The sequence below is a fragment of the Centruroides vittatus genome, unplaced genomic scaffold (assembly GCF_030686945.1).
Source record: "Centruroides vittatus isolate TY-2023 unplaced genomic scaffold, ASM3068694v2 scaffold_1519, whole genome shotgun sequence".
Classification (NCBI taxonomy): domain Eukaryota; kingdom Metazoa; phylum Arthropoda; class Arachnida; order Scorpiones; family Buthidae; genus Centruroides; species Centruroides vittatus.
The window spans coordinates 721,593-745,010 of NW_027122682.1; the positions used below are offsets into that span (position 1 = coordinate 721,593).

The following is a 23,418-nucleotide window of genomic DNA, read 5'->3' on the forward strand; positions in this document are numbered from 1 at the left end:
TAAAATAAAATAAAGTAACTTAAAAATGTTAGGAATTGTGTTGCTAACTAGTTGCATCATTTAGTAGTAAAAAAAAAAAAATCATAATTTATACTGAAACAACACACCTTTCTTCACGTGCAGATTCCCTACTATGACGACTATCTCTACTATCTGGTCTTTGTGGCCTCTCTCTATCCCATTTTTCATGACAGCTATGAATATCACTTGGTTCATCAAATGGATCCTGCAAAACATGCAAACGTTTATTAATTATAAAATTCCTTTATAATTATTCTTAAGGGTTTAATGAACAGTTAATGTGTTCATATTATTTAAGAGCATTTTAAATTGATAAATATTTGCTAATATTCATTTATAAACATACTGGCATTCTGTCTTCATAATCTCTAGAGCTAGTCCAAGAGTCTGTATCTTTAATTACTTCTCTGGTCTCCATTCTATCATCATATATAACTTCTCTATCTTCATTGCAATTATAATCTTGGTTTTCCCCATCTCTATTTCTAAGGAAAAGATATCAAAATAATATTAATAAAGACGTAAACAGTAACAGTAAAAACATTCTGTATTGCTATTATATTTTTTCAACCAAAAAAAAAAAAAAAATTCAAATAAACTTTTTATTTCTGACAAACCTAAAATAATAAGAACAATGATTCCAACTTATATTCAATATCTGTATGCAGTAGTGAAAACTAAGTACATAAAAGTTCTTAATCATAAAAAAACATTGAGTTTTATTCATGTGCAAGCCAAGTTTTCAAGATTGGAAACAGTTATATAAAAATTAATAATGATGTACTGATTGATTGCTAATTGTTAAGCCTATTAATTGATAATCAACCATTCCATCAGAAAAGCACCACTATTTAAATTTAAAATTATTAACATTAAAAAATGAATGATGTTTAAAGAAACCACAACTTTATTAATAACTAATTCTGGATAATCATGGTAACATATCCAGTTCCATTAGAAAGATACTTTTTGTATGTTTTCAAACTGAAAATGTTCTAGTTTTGTACTACAGTAAAATCTCACCAAATCAAACCACATTAAAATTACAAGTTATGTACAGATTCTGGATACAATATACAGGCTTCTCTAAGTAACACCATCTTCTTAAGTCAAAACTGTCAGTACTTTTAACTCTGCTCTATTTTTTTGTATATCCTCCATCTTTTTATAGGCTGATGTTCTTCATTTTCTTTTACATTCCTTCCAAATATAGGTAATCAAGATAAACAGTACAGCTCCATGCCAAACACCACCCCATTAGAAATTTGTCAACAATCTCTTACTGATTAAGGCACCAAATAAGATTGATAAAGCTACACTTTAAAAAAACTACTTCAATTTTAACTTATTTTATTTACTTAAATAATTTACCACTATTATTTATAAAGAAACATTTTAAACTGAATCAGATTTTTAATCATTTATGATTTTACTTGAAAACAATACAGAAGAATCTCATTTTAATGGATCACTCAGGCCACCAAAAATAATCTGTTGTTCTGAGAATCCATTATACTGTGAACAACAAATTTCTTGCACACCCTAGAAATTACTGGTTATTCAAAAACAATTCAGTTTTTAATCCCTATATATAAGAAATACCAGTACTTGAAATTATTCAGTCTCTTGAGATCTCTATTCTTTATCCTATAGAAACATGTGTTTGTAACATGCATGTATATTATGCTGTATATGATTGTATATTATTCCTGATGAAAACGTGTCATACTGTAGCATAAACAGGCAAATTACATATGCTCATTAGTGCTTTGCTTGACTTTACAATTTGTTTAAAAACCTCATCCATCTTGGTTTCTTTTGATGCCACTTTTATATCTATTGAATACAACACCACTTAATATTAGCAATGTCATGCACAGTACAACCTGTTTATTTATGCTGAAACTCATCATGAAGGTTTTCATGACTGGAAATACTCGATGGTCTCGCTAAATTTCAGCACTACACTTGGACTGGCGATTGAGGTGTGTTCACTAGGTGACTCCTCCTCAATCATATCAGCCAGCTGACTCTCTTCGTACAATTCTTCAATTGTACCTATCCTAAATGTAACAAGATCATCATCAAACACTACAAATTTCCAGAAAACAAATAACCCAAATATTAACTAAACATTGAAAAAACCTGCAGTTTACAATAGATTTGGGAAGGAAAAAATCAGTTACTCCAAGTAACATATCTGCTAAAAGGAGGTAAAATTACATTGATTTGGTGGAACCTAGAAAAAAAAGGTTATTCCAAGAAATCTGCTGTTCTGTTAAAATGAGATTCTACTGTATATTTTTTAACTTTATTATCCATACAGCATATTAAAAAAATCTGTTATCCAATTTCAAATACACTTTTAAATACTGTATGTGAAAAAATTTATTTCTAAATGAAGTTTCAATTAAACAATTTTTAACATTTTACAATTGTCCAAAAATTATTGCAAATTCTAGTAATTATTTCTATTCTAATTTTGAATTAAATAATAAAACAGCAACAAAGAGTCACACGGAATTTAAACATGACATTGAAATTATTGAAATTCATTAAAAATAAAGGAATTGTCCAGTCATTATTTCCTATGAAATTTATTTTAATTGGTTCCTTGAAATGAAGCAGACTGTAGTGGCAACATTGATGACATTGAAGGAGAGTAAGGCAACACTGTGTAAATGGAAGGGGGGCTGTACCACTGAATGAATTGAATGCACTGTATCTAAATCCTTAACATACAATAAATCACATACTTGCAATGAATGCATGTATCTATGCTTCATTTGAAGGAACCAAATCTTATAAATGTTTTCCCCATTATATAATAATCAACCATTCAAAATTCAATCTTTTAACATTTCTGTCCTTGAAAATTGGAAAATATTCTAAAAGAATTAATTTTTAAAAAAGAAAACTTTTAAATCAAATGTTTGATAAAAACTACAGTAAAATTGAACAGACAAAACTGTAAAATAATAATAATAAACTGTTCCACACAAAATATTCCTCTTGAATTTTAATAAAATTCTGAAACTTATTTTTAAAAATACTTAAACAGGAACAGTTATTAAAATCATGTACCATAAAAACAAAACTGTCAAAGAACCTGACGAAGATCTCGGAGGAGAATCGAAAACGTTTGTTGGATGTTAATTTTCATCTTGGGTACCGGAAACTTAAAAGCTTAAGAAGATATATTTGACATGTACCATAAAATCAGATTTGAAATAAAATAAAAATTATCATTATTTAGAATGTCTAAACATAATTGCATTACACATATACAGATCTTAATTATACATTTTACTAAATATTTTATTCAAGTTATCTACATGAGTCATATTTATGCAATTCTTTAATGAATAATATAATAATAATTTACAATAAATTAAATAAAAACAAACCTTGAATTATATTAAAACATTTTAAAATTATGTTGACTGTACACAAATTTAAACTACAAACTCTGCCTTAATAAAATTATAATCTTAATCTTAAACATATTACATGTATATTTTAAACATGTTTGTATACAAGTGTAAGGTGTATTGTAAATTGTGAGAAATAGTAAGAATACCATCACATACATTAGAAATAAAGAAATTATTACAAGAGATTTATGACAATTATTAGTACTTTTCATGTTTTTGGTTTAATGTAATTTAGCAATTAAAGTTTTGCTTTTCAATTGTCGTCTTGTACAAAAAATACAATGCTTTTTGTGTATGTTTGGTCTATATCTCTGTTTCTTAATCTGTAAGCCAAATTAATAAATATGCTTATTTTTGGATGAGAGATTATTATTAAATAAGTGAGATTTATGTAAAAAAAAAAAAATAAAATTCTGACTCAAAAACACTGCTGAAGGATTCTTTATAAGTTATTCAAAATCAGAAAAAAAAATTACCTTCTTTCACATTCTTGTGAATTGGAATCCAGAAACTGCGAATCCTCTTTACCCAAACTACGCTTAAAATCTGCTCGCTGATCACAATTTCGACTGAATTCTACATTCTTATCGTAATAACCAGCAGGAGCAACAGATCTCCATCCATCATAAGGAACTGAAAGATATTATATACATGTATATATACAAGCTATCACTGTGTATAATTTAACTGCTAAAGTATCCAAATATATTAAGATGAGCTTCTTAGTATATTTGGATACTTTAGCAGTTAAATTACAGTTAACATAAAAGTAAGTGTAAACCAAACTGTAATAATTATAAATATTTCAATTATTAAAATTAATTTATCTTAATTCATTGTCACTTGTGTAACTATAATACTATCAAAATTTTTTTTTGTAGATATTGCAGAATTTGCTAATTTTTTGCATAAATTTTCATATAGTATATATATGACAGACTTTATAAAACAGATTAATATATGTTCAATCAAAAAAAAATTTAAGACAAAATATATATAAAACCTCATATTAATACATAAATGATATGACATCAAAAAATATGAGTTTATTTATAATCTTATTTGGGATCAAAACACATTCTAAATCATTGTCTTTAAGACCTGTTTTATACACTTAATGAATTCATCATAATGTTAAACTATATTACAATTAACAGCCAATAATGTTTTACTTACTGACATGCAAATGGTTTATAATTTCTGTACATTAACCAACTAGAAAAAAGTAACATTTAATGTATATCTGCACATCTAGTTAAGATTTTCAATTGAGTTTTGACATTTCTAAAACACACTTAGTATTTTATAATACAATACAAACTTTGTTAATCTTTAGATATTAAAAACAGCAATAATATTAACAATTAGAACAGCCACAAAATAATGTTCTAACTGCTGGACTCAAACAAAATCAATAATTAAAGGGCTTAAATTAATTAAGATTTCAAGTAAATATTAACAAAAATGTTATTTGTTAATTTTTTAACTTTACAAATGAGATGTTCAGATTAAATTCAAACTAATTTTTTTTAATAGACAAAGATCATCTTTTCCATTAATAATGACCAAAATATTGGAAAATCCTGTAAATTATAAAATATCAGGCAATTCTGAGAGGAAAAATAATAATATTGTATTAAATGTACAGTACAGTGGAATGTTGTTTATCCATACCTGATGGAACCAGCAGTCTTTCAGGTAAACAAAATTTCAGATAATCCAGAAATGCCTTTGTTTGTGTTCTGGATACATCAAGCACTGTTCAATTAAAGTTTCACAAGCAATAAATACTGTAATGTAATTACTGCATTTGAAAGAAAATTAATTTATTCAAAATCTAACATAATGTTATGTGTATGACATAGTTTCACAATCCAACAATGACAAGTGTAATCATTTCCAGTTATACAGTGTTTCATCTTTGTGTTATGTTCTAGTCTTGTACAATACTACATATTCTAATTTCCCCAAATCATTTCAAATTTCAAACCAGTCTCTACTGTAATTAATTAAATTTTTATGATTTCAAAATACAATTAATTTATATCAACTGTACTTTTGTAATGAATGTATTTAATCTCACTCATAAAATAACAAACCTGGTTTCAAAAATTAAATTATTTTAGAAACTCAGGATTTATAGCTTAATTTAATGATCATTATATTTTTGATTATAAAAAAATTATTTCAATAAATCATTTATTGATATCAGTTAGATAAATTTAAGTCTATGGAAAGGTAAAGTGTAAGTTTTTATTTATATTCTACTTTCGCCAATGCACAATAAATATTTATATAAATTATTTACCCGGCAAACCACCTGTTTGTCTTCTTTCTCTTCCCCAATAATGAGTATCTCGTTCATATTGCAAACTTTGATCAGGTGTTCTCCTGTCACTATCATAACTATCTGTACCAGAACCTTGACTATCCGATCTTCCACTAGATAATGGCTTAGGAGGAACAGCCATTCCTATTAAAAACAAACATTTACAAATCTGTATTTTCAATTTTACTACATTTTAAATTTACAAATTTTTTCAGCTATTCATTTTTGTTTTAAAAATTGGCACTCATTTATCAGATAATTTTTCAAATAGAGAAAATATAGTCTCTCTTTGTTCTAATAGAATATTGTTCCTAAAGATCTATACAGGTCACTACCCGTAGTTACAACCTAGAGTAGAGTTATAAGTATTTGTAGATATATACTTATGTTGTGTATATTTGGAATAAACAGTGAAACTTTCATACAGTGACCTCCTAAATAGCATCTCTCTAATACCATGAATGCATGTGTACAGATCTTCCCATTCATATTAAAATACCTTTTAAAAAAATAGCAACTACAATTTAAAAAACTAGTTTCTTTTTACCTGTAAGTTGATTCATATATGGTGGTGGAGGGGGCGGCGGCGGCATATTTCCCCAATGTGGACCATATCCAACTCCTAATGGAATAGGTGGGGGTGGTCCTGAAGATTGTTGCTGTCTCATAAACTGTGGCGGTGAAGATGGCTGTTGCTGATGCTGTTGCCTTAACAACTCAGCTTGTTTCTGAAATCGTGGTGGAACATTTTTTTGAAATTGTCTTGAAAAGCTGAAACCCTATAGAAAATTATATTTTAATAAAATTAATTTTAACATTTGTAGGCAATTGAAATATTTTTTTTTCTGACCAATTGCTATTGAAACAAAGATACTATTACAAAGAACTAACTAATCAAATGAATAATAAGAATAATAGTATTAATATATAAACTTTTCAAAAGGATCTAAGTTGAAGCAGTTATGAAAACTCCAATTCAAAGAATGCAATATCACAGAACTGAAACAATATCAGACTAAAATTAATCAAATTTGTGATTCCACATTATGAAAAAAGAATTAATTCTTATCTCCTTCAAAAAGTATACTAGTTAATTTATCTTGCAATCAAAGGTTCAATAATTTTAATATCTCCTTGATAATTCCTCAATGTTTACTACTATTGACATTTTTACACAATCACAAAAATGTTATATCAATGCAGTAAGCTCAAAGAAAAATGCATGTAAATTCCATGCTTATTTGATAACTCCTTTATAAAATTATTAAAAAATGGTTCAATGAAGCAAATAGTTTTTTTCATAAACTACACTGTAGAAATTGTCCTTGCTTTTTAAATTTCTAAACTTCACAAAATTTCAAATTATAGTAGTAACAATTGACAGAGCTTAATTAAATCTAAACTTGATCTATTTGACAGTGAAAAATCCATTGAGATAAATTTCTGATATTTTATTTATTTTTAAAGCAGAGAAAAATTCAATTTATTTCATTCAGAAACAAATATATTAAAAGCTATTATCAATATTTATCTAAATTTCATAATAATTGTATTAATAAAAACTATTTCAGTAACAAACAATTTCATAAGAAATTTAGATAAAGCTTTGAGTGAAAATTATGACTTATTTACTTATTTTTTGGTGTGTGCATGTGTACAAGCACAGACAAATTAAAAAATTACAATCTCTACAATGTTTACTTCTAAATTCATTACCATTGTAAATAATACAGATTACAAAAATTTTAATGCATACTTTTAAAGAAAATTGTGCATTAAAATAAAGCAGAATTTGTTTAAACAAACTCATCTTTTTCTATTTATGTGTGACATACAATAAAGAATCTAAATTAATAAATATGTATTAAAAAATATTTATTAATCTAATCATATAAAAATTCTTTTAACAATGCAAGAAAATTATTACCACATTACCTGATAACCACCACTCTGAGGACGGTCTCTATCATTTCGTTCTCTGTTATCACGCGTTGAAGTTTTTTCTTCCCTGTTATCACCAGAATACTGTGCTCTATCATTTTCTTCAGAATCAGTAGCATCTTTTAACTAAATAAAAAAGTTTACACTGCATTACTTTCTATAAATGGCTAAATTTATAAACAGTAAACTAAATAGTAATTAACTACCAGACAAGTTTTAGCACCATGATATATTTTGTGTATATTATGTAATCAGCTATATCTTTTTTTCAAAGTAGGACAAATTAATGTATCAATATTTTAACATTAAAGAATTCTTGTCTTATAATATTCATTATTATATACACTCAAACCTGTTTTTGTGCGATTTGTTTTGTGCGGTACACCAATTTGATTGAAATTCATATACCGCACACAAAAAATTACACAAAAAAAGACCCCACAAAACAGGTTTGAGTGTAAGACAAATATATAGTTATTTTATAAAAACTCAGTAAACTTACCATTTTGTATACTTTATAAATAAAGTAAAAAATAAAATAAAATGTATGTATATATGTTACCGGCCAAACTAGTTTGTCCTAGGCTGAACTGATTTAGAATTATTATTCAAGTATATTAATGGTTAAAATAAAATTAAAAGGCAATCAATTAGATGAACAATATTTATTCAACATAGTCTACTTAATTATAAAAAACGGGGTTAATGTTATCCTAGGTATCAAAGGTGGTGGCTTTGTCTCCGATTCCAGCAATCAGAAGACAGGGAACAATGGGGATGCATGTTCTAACCTAACCTAACCGAGCGGCCGGATGGCCGAGCGGTCAAGGTTAGCAGCCTGCCGCCCTGGGGGACCCGGGATCGAATCCGGACGGGTCGAAAAATCCCCAGGAATTTTTCGAAGGGTGGTTCGTCCGGATATGTCGGTCCCCGTCCCTCACCACCCTGCCGCCCCATTGTGGGCCTGGCCGAACCCATAATGGGCTTGCTATAAGAGGCCCTCTTAGTGCCCACTGGGCGGAAAGAGTTAAAAAAAAAAAACACCTAACCCAACCCAACCCATTCTAATAATTATGGTAATTTATTAGAATAGGTTAGGTTAGAACATGCGTCCCCATTGTTCCCTGTCTTCTGATTGCTGGAATCGGAGATGAGCCGCCACCTTCGATACCTAGGGTAACATCAACCAAAAACGGTATTGATTAGAAGTGACAACACTTGTACAAAACTATAAATTAAAAATAAGCTGATCAGTACTTATCAGTTTGTATTTTTTTTATTAAGCCATGCACTTTTAAAAGTAATTAACTTTCAAAAATATTTTCAAAAATTCAAACAAAATAATAAAAATAACTTTTATAGTCAAACTAAAATTAAAAATGAACTTATTTGTGCTTCTTAGTGTAACACATAAAATATTTTATCTTTTATTTATTTTTACAGGGTGTACTGTGGCGGCTTTTCGAATTACACAAAATTATTTTTTTTATACTGGCATTTACATTTATAGTACATACAGGCCTAAGAGTGCTATTTCCCCTTTGAAAAAGTGAGAAAAGTGAGTTGAAATACAGAAAAAAGTGAATAAAAAGTGAGTGCAATAGTGACAAAACAAAGTGAAAACACAGAAGGAAAACTCAGCAAAATAGCGGTAAAAATTGTTATTTTCTTTTTATTCTGTTATGGTTAAGCACATTTTAAAAATTTCTGTATATACTGTAATATAGTAGCCACTCGTTATATCGCGTTTTTTTGGTCCCCCAAATTTTAAAAGCATTTGAGTCAATTAATTTTAAATTACCAATTGCCACTGAATTTCTATTTGCAACCAAATACCAGAAAGAGCTAAATATGCAGAACAGGTGGATAGATGGATTGTCATTTGTTTCCTTTTGATATAAAAGTTGTTTATTTATTAGTTTTAAGTACAGTCTCCTCATTTACAAGTTTCTGTGAATTCGAAATTTCATACCTTTATGTGAATAAACAGCATTGCGTCAATTCACATAAAAGTGTGAAATTTCAATGTGTAAGGAAAAGATCTCTCTAATTCTGAATGAAAACTTTAAAATTTTTATACAGTAGTAACTTTATTTTGCTTTTTAGAGAAGTTTTACTCAAATTTTATAAGTTTTGATGTTCTATTATATATTCAATATTTATTTTTTTAAATTTTCAATTACAGCATTTATAATTTTTATTGAAAAATATAAACTACACGAATTTCTAATAAGCGATTTATATAGTACTGTATAATAAAATCGCAATTGATGTTTTGCTTTTATATCGACAGTATTTGTCTTTCAATGTCATTGTTAAAGAAACAGTAAGGCCGCGACTCCACTAGCCGTAAAAGGGCCGTAAAACCCTCACCGTAAAAGCTTTTAATCACGTGACCATGATATTTTACGCCTGAGCAGGTCGTAAAACCAAAAAGCTTTGATGTCCAAAAGTCGTGATTAAAAGCTTTTACGGTGAGGGGTTTTTACGGCTAGTGGAGTCGCGGCCTAATGCTAAATGGGCGTTCATGGTTTCGATGTTTACGTAAACGTCAATTAATTCGATATAACCTACGAATAAAATTCAGGATTGAAAAACTAAGCTTATTTTATATCAGAAACACTTGCTGATGAAAGAATAGCGATTCCATAGCATGTATAATCTGTTCAGTAAATGCCCAGAATTTTTATTACTCGGTTATATCGCGTTTTTTTTTTCTGTCTCCCGATAACCAGTGGCTTCTGTATTTCAAGTAAAACATGAATACTTGAAAAGTCTTTGGCTTCTGTAAATAATCAGTCATGAAAGATGATGTTCTTTTATTAAGATTATTCTGCATGTTATCAGCTTCCTTCTTTTTCGCTTCCTCTTGCTTTTGAACACTTAACACTAATAAGCATCACACGTGCTGCTTGTACTTCATTCATGTTCTTGCTGTTAATAGCCTTCTCCAGTTTTTTTGTTTGCTGCTTCTAACAAAATTTGGACTGTCACATGTATTTCATTTTCTTCTATATTTTTCTGGTTTAAACTCAGTTGCAGTTCCATAATCTTCATGTTACGAACAGCTTTCTTTTGTTGTTCTTCAAAACATTTCTGTGCTCTTTTTTCCGCTTCTCTTATTCTTTTAACTTCTTTTCATTTTCCAATCGTTCTTGATAATTTCTATGCACCGAGGAAGCTAATTTCAGTCATCCTTTGTAATAGGTACAAGGTGTGGGCTTTGGTCATACATGTTCAGTCCCTCCTTAACAATCGAAAGTGAATTAAGCATTCTTTCCAACACTGATTCTCTATCAAGAGAAAGTGCCCGGCATAAAATTGATCCTCTCTTTCATGGGAACGGGATTTTCGATGCTGATTTCACTAATTTGGCTATTCTCGGATATTTATCATTATCAGAAACTGTTTATTTTTTAATGCTTCGAGATGTGTAAATATTGATTTCAAGATAAAATAATAAATCTGAAATAAATATACAGTACTCCAAAAAATATAAGTAAAATAATATTTTATTAATGGTTTCATAAATAAAAAGGAACTTTTTCCTGCAGATGAATAAAAACCAACATCGTTGCAACGTTGGGAGGGAAGCATATGAAAATCTTTCTCACAAGCAATTACATGTTGTACTTTTAACAACACTTCGAATATTTTAGGCTAATTTATTTGGTAAATTTTATATGTAAATATGAATTTACATTTTCGTTTACTTTTTTAGTTTCTCAATTAATGCACAATTATAATCGGCATAAGAGAAGATTAAAAAATGGATATTTCACAAGCAAAGTAATCACACATTTTATGAAAATAACACTTACTATATGGAATAATTATACTTGTAGTCAATTTAAACATACATTTATGGGAAGATGTAGATGTGATTTAACGTTAACAATATGCTATGAAATCATTAAAGTAATTTTATTAAACTCAAGTTTATGAAATTATTTAAAGATAAATCAAGTAAAAAAATATTTTTGTAAACGACAACTCCATAACCCGATTGTTAATTAAAACCAAATAATCTGCCAAATTATTGGGCTATAACCAGAATAACTAAATGGTCAGAAACGAAATCTTTTTTAGTGGTAGGAGGTTACGCTACTATCTCGTGTTAATTTTAATAATTATATATTTTGAATTTAAAAGCGGCAGCAGTGTTGTCAGCTTGAGAGATTAATCCCTCTGCGTAATGTGCTTTCCCCTGCAAAAGGACTTTAGTGATTTTCTTAGAAAACAGCCAAAACCGCAGGGATGCTTAGAATACTTATTTTTAAACTCTGTAGAAGGAAATGCAATTCGGATAAGGTAGATTTTGGCGAATAATGAAAATATGGCATGAGTACATAACTTTACTCAACATTGGCTTCTGAATTTGTAATGAGAGGGATTTTTTAAGTGCATAAAAGATTTTTTTAAATACGTTAAATAAATTGTTGTTTCCTATAACCTTACGACACTGAGCGGGCAGTTGCAATTTTGAGTCTGCTCAGGGCTGTGTATTTTCTTCTAAAAAATTCTATTCCGATAGTCCGATAATTCGGCAATTCGTTTGGTTTTAAAATTATTTTTGGTTTGTCCCACATCTTAATTAAGCACGTGAAAATGACCAAAAAAGTGAGAAAAGTGAGAAAATGACCTGAAAAGTGAGAAAAGTGAGGCTACTTCAGAAAAGTGAGTACAAGTGAGAAAAGTGAGCGACTCGGAGGCCTGTACATAAATCAGTTTGGCTGGTAACATATATATTATATTGTATACAATGAAAATTTATATTTAATATTCATAATATATCAGTAATATTTAGTAAGTACAGAAGTTATAAGAATTTTCTGAAAATATATCAAATTTTTATGAAAACAATCAAAAAAGGAAACATTTAAAGTAGCAGCATAAACATAAATGTACTAAAATAAGTAACAAGTAAATGCTTTTAAAAATATTCAACACACTACTTTTCCAGAATAGATATAAACAATACTTTAATTTTGAATTACTTTAAATGTATACATTATATAAAGTGACATTTCATTAATACTGATTTATTCTCTCTTCACAAATGCCAACCTGAGAAGCAATCACTAGCAATGGCTTATATCATGGTTGCAGAACAGTGAGTGAATGTAACATACACCCCAACTTCCAATATGTCGACTGCTCAGAGCAAGAGGGTTACAACTCAAAAATTTTGATTTTTTAGTTATTGTACTTATGGGAATGCTTGTATCGAGTTCTATCTTATGTAAAAAGGTTATATCGCTAAATGGCTTATTATGACTCTGGGACATACATATAACAATTTTGCAATATGCTAATACACTCTGTTATTGAATTCAAGAGGGTTACATTCCGAGTTGTAACAGTTTTCAGATTTCAATCAATTGCATTCTTGGTGAAAGAAAGTTGCATTTAAAGTTGCAACTCTTTTACATTCTAAATACCTTAGAAAGAAATGTTAATTTTTGATTTGGCAACACTTTCTCATTCAACAATGAATATAGGTTGGCAGACTTGCAATCATTTCAATTTAGTTTTCATAGCATTTTTAACTTTTATTTCCATTGTAGCCATTGTCTGTATAACACACAGTTTGTGTACAGCTATTTAATCATCTTTAGTAAATAAGTTTATGAAGTAGTAATTATGGAAAGTAGAGGAAAGCGTTTAGTGAACTTAGCCTTGAATGCCATGAATGAAAATAATAATGAAGATGACAATGTTAACAATGAAGTTCCTTCTTACACGACTTTACAAGTAATATAAATTATTTTATTTATTTATTTATTAACAATATATACACTTAAATATATAAATCGAAAATTTCACATTGAAAACTATACACTGATAAAAAAATTACAAATTTCAAGTAATTTGCTCATTACTTTTAAATGTTTCTTGTGATCCATTTTGTAACAATGGTACAAAAATCGTAAACATAGAGTAATAATATATAAATTAAAACACACTGATTTCACTATGCCCCTGTTTTTAGGTGATGGACCCGTGCATAGAGTACACAACATTTTCTGATGATTCAATCCAAGATCTTACGTTTGATGTTGGTGAACGCAATGATGAAGGAAATTCTAGAGACGACAGTGAAGATATTATTATTATTACTGAAAACAAAGAAAGCCTTCAGAATGAAAGTGGATTAGTAGTTGATGCTAATCAGAGTGTAGTAGTAATGGAAAAAGGGAACTTGATAGATGAATTAACCGAAAGTAATATACTACATGGTAAATGCAAGAGGAATGAAAAAAGTTGGAAACGAAATGTGTTGAAGAGAAAGAGGTGAAGAATTTGTGAATGAGAAAGGGAAACTATACAAAAGAAATCTCTTCTACCTCCATGTGATGACAAATGTAGATTAAAGTGCACAACAAAGGTGAGTGAACAAATGAGAAGAAAATGTCATTCTGTTTTTTGGAAAATGGGAGATATAATATGACAAAGAGAATTTGTGGCAAGAAATATTGTTGTAGTTGAACCAAAATACAGATATGTCAAACAACATACTACTAAACAATGCTCAAAAAACTTTGCTTATTATTTAGAACTGAAGGCAAAAAGGTTAGAGTGTGTAAACATATGTTTCTTTCTACATTAAGTGTCAGCCATAAATTTGTGTGTACTACACAGACCAAAAAGACCACTGATGGAATAATAGATGACTTCTGAGGGAAACATGCAAGCAGAAAGAAAACTGGTGAAAAAAAACTGAAGAATGTGAAAGAACACATACTGTCTTTTGAATATGTTGAATCACACTATTGTAGAAGAAATTCAAACAAATAGTATTTAGATGGCAGCTTAAACATTAGTGAAATTATCGGCTAGACACAGACTATTGCAGAGAAAAAAAATTACCACTTGCTAAAAAACACATTTTACTCAATAGTATTTCATTCACTTAATCTTTCATTTCATCAGAGAAATTACAATTGCAGGACGATTATAACACACACATATAAAAAAAAAAAATGTCAAGGGCTGAAAAGACTAATAACATTGAAGCAGAAAAACAGGATACAAATAAAATTACTTGCTGCTTTGATCTCCAAGCAGTCCTCCCTCTGCCTTGTGGTGAGTGCTCTTCCTTATACTACAAAAGGAAACTGTCATGTTACGACTTTACAATTTATGATATTTTAAACAGTAAGGTCCACTGTTATTTTTGGCATGAAGGCTTGGCCAAAGGAGGTTGGAACATGCCTCTACAAGTTCATTACTTCATTGCCCAATACAGTTAATGTAGTAGTTCTGTTTTCAGATAATTGTGCTGGGTAGAACAAGAACGAATTCATTACTTTTATACTGTGTAAATAATATAGACCAGGGGTGGCCAACTTTTGTATACATAAGATCTACTTTTTATCTTAAAAATGCGTCGCGATCGACTTGTTGTCATAGGCATAGTTTAAGTGGGGAGGGGGAGGTGTGAAATACATACTATGTTTATACACTGTGTTTCAGTACGTAGTGCACTGCTTGTGAGTCGAGTCATAACTGCATGCATACTGTTGTGTTCGGTTACAAATATAATACATTAAATCAAGTCATTGCGAGCGATCGACCAAAATTGGCTTGGCGATCGACCGGTTGATCGCGATCGACTTGTTGGCCACCCCTGATATAGACCATATTAACACTATTACTCACAAATTTCTCACTCAAGGGCGCACACAGAATGAGAATGATTCAATGCATTCCACCATTGAGTGTGAAAAACAAAGAGTTGTTAAAGGTGGGGCAATAACAATACCTGTTCAATGGGTACCAGTACTGAAATTAGCCAAGAAAAAACACAATGTTTATAATGTGACTGAACTAGATACAGCAGACATCTTCAATTTGAAAGACTTATCACAATAAATGGGAAACAATTTCTCCAAAAATGAAAATAATAATTTAGTGGATTGGCCAAACAGTAAGATCATTAAGGCCATGAAACGAGATCCTTATACCATCTTCTACAAGCACTCATATGAGCAACAGGGTTTTGAAAAGCTAAACATTCGACAAAGAATGAGAGGGAGATCTGCCAAAGTCATGCTGCACCCAGCTTATTCTTCAACACCAGGGATAGATGCTGGAAAGAAGAAAGATTTGCTGGACTTGTGTAAACGTGGTGTCATTCCAAGCGTGCATGCATCATTTTATAACTCTCTGAAAGTTTCCAGTAGTGTTGAAGAAGACTGATCTCTACTTTGCCTGATAAAACCATAGCAATTAGTGATACTTTTTTAATGGTCGTTAATTTTTTGTGAACTTTCTTACTTTTATTTTTATTGTTTGTCATGTTAGAAACAGCATGGGTCTAATAAAACCAGAATGTAACATTAAATTTTTCTGTTCTGTTAAAATGAATACCGTATCTTTATGTAAAACTTATATTATGTAATGGCAAACAGCTGTTCTAAGTAAAAAAAGTATGGCATACAGTTGTAACTGAGTAAACAATAATGACATTTTGAATGCTAAACTGTTGCAACTCAAAAAATATGTAATAATATAACAGAGAAAATAAATTTAAATAATATTAATATTCCAACTTAATGTTATGAGTATAATTAACATTCACACCAAATTCCATTGATTTTAAACAATTCCCTGATTTATCAGCTGGGATTAAAAACTTTAAATGGCTCTCCTGAAAAATCTATATTTTTGAGTTTTAACTCTCTTGTTCTGAGTAGTCGATGTCATCACTAAGATTTCCATAAACTATCTTAATTTTATTATAGTATGGTATACTAGAAGGACACCCTGCATACATGAATAGAAAACATGAAATGCTAATTTGTTGGTATTTGATTCCTGCCAATGTTATGTCACTTATTGTGTCAAAGCATCAAATTATGGGAAATAGGAACAGAATAAGAAACATGCATTTGTATCTGAGACAGAGTTTCTTGTTGCAATAATTCACCATGTCTATGCTTAACATGGGTTTTCACTTTCCCATGCATTGTGATGCAATTAGTGATGTAACATTGTCTGGAATCAAATACCAAGCATTTCACGTTTTCTATTCATATTATTCACGTACGCTTTCATACTAAATCAGTTGTGCTATACAACTGATTTAGTATGATTAGAAATTAACTTTTTTTCCGTGTATCATATGTTATATTTGAGATAAGAGTGCCAACTTCCAAATTTTACCACTATGGGAAATGCTAGTAGTTTCATCTTGTAGTGCATAGTTACTTTATATCCTGTTCTTAGCTGTAGTTATCTGCATTCATCAATTACATAGGTTTATAAAGACTTAACTATGCACCTCATATATAGAAAATGTAATCAAATTTATAAAATTAATCTAAGGTAATTAAATGTATAAAGAGTAAAAATTTATGTTCTTCTAAAGTTCTTAAAATTCTAAGTATTTATTAATTAACATACCTTTTCATTTCCTTCGGAAAGACTTTTCAACTTCTCTTGAGCAGTTTGTTTACTTTGTTCATATCGCTTTTCCTCTTCCTCACGCCGCTGTCTTGCTCTTTCAACTGCTAAAGTCATTTCATCTGAATGTTGCCGTCTGCGTTGACGCCATATTTCATCTTCATCAGTAAGAGAAGGTGGACGCCCTGAACGACTTTGCCTTGGTGGCGGCGGTGGTGGTGGAGGTGGCGGCGGTGGATAACCAAGATGCTATAAGAAAAACAAACAGATAAAATATATATATTTAATCAGGTCTCAGACAAAATTATTATGATTGTGTACTGTACTAAACCATATATACAGTGGAGCCTTGTATAACGTATGCCTCGAATAATGGACGCTGCGAACAACAGACTTTCTGTTTGGCCATTACGTGACTTGAGCAATGGACTTTCCGGCATAATTGGTGACTGCTCCATGGATGCGTTCTTTAATAGCGGTCGCTCTGTGTCTCCGCTACTACGAAAGTGCGCTGCTGTTTGTAGGCATTTAGGAACGACAGTGAAAGAAAGAAAGATGGCGGCGCCCGCACTATCGATAGTATCGTGATGGAGGAATCTATAATTTCTAAATATGAGCTTTAAAAGGCAAAAGAAGGGTCCCAATTGTAAAATTTAACCATAAAATGGATTATTTGTTGAAACAGCATTCAAAATAGCCTCGATAAAAAATTCATAAAGACACTTACATCACCGCGTGCACTAACTCACACTTTCACAATTTTCTAAATTCTCATTCATAAAACCGCATAATGGACCCGGAAACGAAACTATCTGAGCCATGGAGAACGCCATGTTGCTTTCCACCGTAAACTACTGCTACAAGCAGCCGTTTTTGCCGTTCGACAGCGTGCACTCTCACCAAAATTTAGGAACGTGTTCCGCAGGAATTTTTTAACAATCGTCGCTTGTGCAGAGTTATGCGGAGGAATAAAAGAACACACCTCATGTTCACCTTTTTATGATACAGTACGGTTATTTTATGCTGCGGAACAAATTAGCTGTTTTAACATGTATTTCTATGGGAAAATGCGTTTCATATAATGGACGTTTCACTTAACGGATGTGCACCTGGAACGGATTAAGTACCTTATATGAGGCACCACTGTATAACCATTTTTAATACAACTGAAGTATTTCATTACTTTATAATAAAAATAAAAGAGGTATTTTCATAGAATTTATCTTGTTCATACAAAACACACATGTATTGAATAAAAATGGCTTTGAACAATTTAATTATAAAACTTTTTAAATATTTAACAATAAAGGTTGAGATATACCTATAAATATCCCTTAACTTTCATTCACAAATATTAGTGATTTATTACAAAATTTTAAATAATGAAAAAAATGTATATATTATATAATCATTAAAATATTATTACAATACTAAAAAAAATAATCAATCTTAACACTGAAATAATATAACAGATGGAGAACTTTTTCTAACAGGTAATTTATCAAAAATACAGTGTCATTTATAATTTATCAAGAATACAGTGGTGCCTCATATAACGTACTTAATCCGTTCCAGGTGCACATCCGTTAAGTGAAACGTCCATTATACAAAACGCATTTTCCCATAGAAATACATGTTAAAACAGCTAATTTGTTCCGCAGCATAAAATAACCGTACTGTATCATAAAAAGGTGAACATGAGGTGTGTTCTTTTATTCCTCCGCATAACTCTGCACAAGTGACGTTTGTTAAAAAATTCCTGCGGAACATGCGTTCCTAAATTTTGGTGAGAGTGCACGCTGTCGAACGGCAAAAACGGCTGCTTGTAGCAGTAGTTTACGGTGGAAAGCAACATGGCGTTCTCCATGGCTCAGATAGTTTCGTTTCCGGGTCCATTATGCGGTTTTATGAATGAGAATTTAGAAAATTGTGAAAGTGTGAGTTAGTGCACGCGGTGATGTAAGTGTCTTTATGAATTTTTTATCGAGGCTATTTTGAATGCTGTTTCAACAAATAATCCATTTGATGGTTAAATTTTACAATTGGGACCCTTCTTTTGCCTTTTAAAGCGCATATTTAGAAATTATAGATTCCTCCATCACGATACTATCGATAGTGCGGGCGCCATCTTTCTTTCTTTCACTGTCGTTCCTAAATGCCTACAAACAGCAGCGCACTCCCGTAGTAGCGGAGATGCAGAGCGACCGCTATTAAAGAACGCACCCATGGAGCAGTCACCAATTATGCCAGAAAGTCCGTTGTTTGCAGCCAGTCTGTTGCTCGAGTCACGTAACGGCCAAACAGAAAGTCCGTTGTTCGCAGCGTCCGTTATACGAGGCACCACTGTATAGCTAACAAGTTACAATATAGTAATTGCTATTTATAAATTTATTACATAATTATGAACCTTATGTAAATGTCTAAGTTAATAAAACTATATCCTGCAAATAAATATCTAACAACAAACCTGCTGAGAAGAAGCTGGTGGAACTGGTCCAATACGATTATGAGGAGCAGGATAAGGACCTGCCTGAGGTCTTGGAGGTGGCCCTCTATAATCAAATGGAACTCTCTGTTGGGATTGATTTTGCCATTGCCTTTGCATATCAACATTAAGAGAAGGAGCAGATCTTCCTTGAGACTGTTGAATCCAATTTTTCCATCTATCATCCTATAAAAAAAAAATAAATTAGTATATCATTGAACTATAAATTTTATCAATATAGAAGATTGTTAAAACATGTATTATAAAAACATCTTAACTTTGACAGAAATTTACTTAAGTCATATAATTATGATTTACAGAAATTTGCAAAACAAAGGATATGTAAATAAAAATCTAAACAAAAATCAGACTTTATTTTTACAATATTCAAGAACACAGAATTGACAAAAATGGTTTATTCTGTCTGTAAATTATAAAATCTAATCTGTAGTTGGCACTTTTCTGATTTTAGTCTTAAGGCCAACCATCAGAGTTTGAAAGTGCTCTGAATTAAATTGGCAGAGTTTGGACTTTATGCACTGTTTCAATTTTGCTTCATTTTCAGCAGACCATCCATTTTTGTATACTTTCAGCTAGTACCAGAATCATTCAATTGGATGCAGCTGAGGAACAATATACAAGTATAATGATGTTCTCTTTGCTGACATAACAGAAATTGCATCTGTTGTGCAATGTACAGGTACAAGTCCTGAGAGAAGACATACAGACTATTTTAGTGGTGCTTTTTCAAAAATGGGATAAACCTCTTCTTAACATATTCCTTTATGTACACTTCTTTGTTGGTGCACACGCAAGAGTATGCTATGAATGCTCAAAATCTTTTTGAATTGTTTGCTAATACACATTATTACCAGTAGTGAGTCACATCAGAAGAAAAATATAACAATAGCCAGTCCATTTGAAGCTTTAAAATTTTCATTGCACATTTTTCACAGTAGAGTCCTTTGCAACTTGAGATTTTTTTAGTTTTTGATGACTTTCACTTCTGAAGGACAATATTTTGCTCAACAGTAATGTTTTTTAATGTACTGATGAAATATCTGATCTTTCTTCCATGTTTTCTCAGTGCAATGTCCAATTTTTCTGACTGCCTCTCTTTCCAATGACTCCCTTTCCCTATCTGTCATTTTAATTCTCTTTTGCCCACTTCCTGAACATTAACACTTTTAACCTGCTTTCCAGCCTTTCTATGATGCTGTAAATTCACTGACTTGCCTTTTGCCAAAATGTTTATCTGTGAAGCTTCTCCCTTTCCTCATGTTATTTGTAAAATTCAACTGTAATTCTATACTAGAACATTCTCATATTAAAAAAGGGCCTGCCAAAATTACACAAATACTTAAGTTTTTATAGGTGTGTGACCTATAAAAATGTTTTACACATAACCCAAATTAAATTTCATTTTTTGCATTATATTTAAATCATGACTAGGTTTAAAAGTTTAAGGAAAGTTTAAACCTAACTTTCCTTTCAAAGTACCAGTTTACCAAAAATAAAACTTTTATTTATTTGGAAATTAAATTATTTTAATCTTATAACTAGACTTTCTTGCAATTTCTAATCATTGGATATTTCATATGACAAAAATTTTCCTTAGGTATTTAATTTTATATCATCTAATCAAATTTCTGTGTCATGTTTTTCATTTAATAATATTTTGAATAAAAATATGAAAAATTATTTTGTTTTGCATGTGTTTTTAAAAGTTGTTTTTATTGAACACACTTATAAACTTTTTTATAGACCTTTACAGAGAGAAGTCCAATCCTACTCAAGACATGACACACTATCCTCTTTATCTCCCCACCTCATTGACTTTTAACCATCAAAATTTAATAGCATCAATTCCCAATATACAAACCTCCCTGCAAAATTTCAAAAGTTTTCAACAAAAAGCACAGGAGTTATTAAGCTTCAAAGAGAGTGAATAAAATTGTGCATTACTACACACACACACACACACACACACACATCCAGACATACAGGAAAAAACCCCCAAACTTTTTTTTTCATTTCTTAATGTTTCAAGGTCCCAAGTCCAAAAATGAAAAAAATGTTGACAGGGTCATTTTTTGACACCATATCTTCCTTCTGTTTTATATAAAACAGAACCAGAAAAGTGAAAATTCAAAAACTTAATTTTAACAGCAGTTTTAAGTCAGGCAAAAGTGTAATGATAAAAATCTTGTGGGTGGCAATAATACCAAGTCTGAGCTGTTTTGTAACTACAGTGGGTGATCGATTAACGAAAATAATCAATTCCAAGACTTTGTTCACTATCCGAATTGTTCATTAACCGATTATGGATTTACCATAGGTTTTTATAGGAATTTGATTAATTCGTTCTGGAAACTCCAAAAAATAAAAAACATACTTTTTTATTACATTTATTTACAGTAGAGCATCAATTATCTGAATACTGATCAACTGAAACATCGGTTAACTGAAAGCATTCCAGTCAGCAAATTCAAATTTCTGCTAGTGCTGTGGTGCTGCAATATTCGGCTATGTCTTGGGCTACTCCAATATTATTTTTGTTGGTGAGTGTGTTTTAGCTGGCAGCACTGGCACGACCATGAGAGGATACTTAAGAATATGTCAGTATTTGAACAAGGATTTTTTCCCCATCATGAGTGGTGAGTTTTGCTTCAGCTCATCAGAGAATATAGCCCAAATGGCTGGCTGACATCTCAAGATAAACTCAAGAAAAAGAAAGAGTTTTGCTTGTTTTGTGTGGTGTTTTTTGAAGACTGTGTCGAGACGTGTGTTGTGCTGAATTGGAACGTTTTTGATACTAGATTAACTTCCAAAATAGAATTTTTTTTGTTTTTATATTTTTCAATACATTTGTTTTGTTTGTGCAAAAAAAAAATAAAATAATTTTCAACCATACAATAGCCAGGATTATTATTTTTTTAAAATTTTCATTAAGCTTAACATCGATGAAAATTCAACGCAAAGTGACATGCAATGGAGAAAAATTTCTACATGGGATAGGTTAGTATATTTTTTCCATACATGTTCAGTTATCTGAACAACCCCAGTCCCAAATTGTTTTGGATAATCGATGTTCTACTGTATATATAATAATAATAATACATATATACACAGTTTTGCACTTTTATTAATCACATTTTTTCCATTTGTCAGGGTTAAAAAATCTGTCTAATGTCAATTGCTTCTCTCTCTTCTTCAGAATTTTCAGAAGTAATTAATAAATTGTAATTGTAGTGATCCTCAAGCCTATTGACCTCAACTTGGTTTGGATGCCATTCTAAGGCCATTGTTCTGACATCCTCCCACTTCTTAAAAAGATCTTTAATAGCAGATGTTGGCATTAATCCTCTTTTTCAGAAGAAAACATTTCTCGCCAAGTTTCTTGGTGTTCTTCATTCAAGAGTTATTGGCATTCTTCTGTCGTCAGATCAGTTTCTGGTTCCATTATCAGTTCTTCAATGTTCTTTATTTCTCAGATGTGATTTTTGTTACTCCTTTAGCTGCTTGAATCTTCTTGATTATACTGTATATTTCTTAGATAAGATTGAACTGCAGCCGACTGTAGACCTGTTCAAGCCATACTGCCCAGCAACATCAGACATCTTCTGCCCACTCTCTACCTTTGCTATTATACTCTCATCTTTCAAAAATTAAAACCGATGCAAAACTTAATGCGTGCCCACCCAACTGTCATGCAAATACTATAAAAGAATAGTTTCTGTCAGAAAAAAAAAAGACTGGAATTACAAGGGAGAGTTTCAAAGTTTGGGTTGTTCAAAGCT

General features: G+C 30.6%; 1 protein-coding gene across 1 annotated transcript in view; it reads right to left on the reverse strand.

Annotated features, from left to right (window-relative positions):
* LOC136987368 (protein PRRC2C-like) overlaps nucleotides 1-23,418 on the reverse strand; it is a 131,379-nt gene that overhangs the window by 38,174 nt on the left and 69,787 nt on the right. The window contains 8 exon segments of the mRNA XM_067285100.1: nucleotides 108-226; nucleotides 368-506; nucleotides 3,932-4,088; nucleotides 5,764-5,928; nucleotides 6,332-6,563; nucleotides 7,720-7,851; nucleotides 17,134-17,382; nucleotides 19,601-19,804. Of these exon segments, the coding sequence (XP_067141201.1) occupies nucleotides 108-226; nucleotides 368-506; nucleotides 3,932-4,088; nucleotides 5,764-5,928; nucleotides 6,332-6,563; nucleotides 7,720-7,851; nucleotides 17,134-17,382; nucleotides 19,601-19,804 (1,397 nt within the window).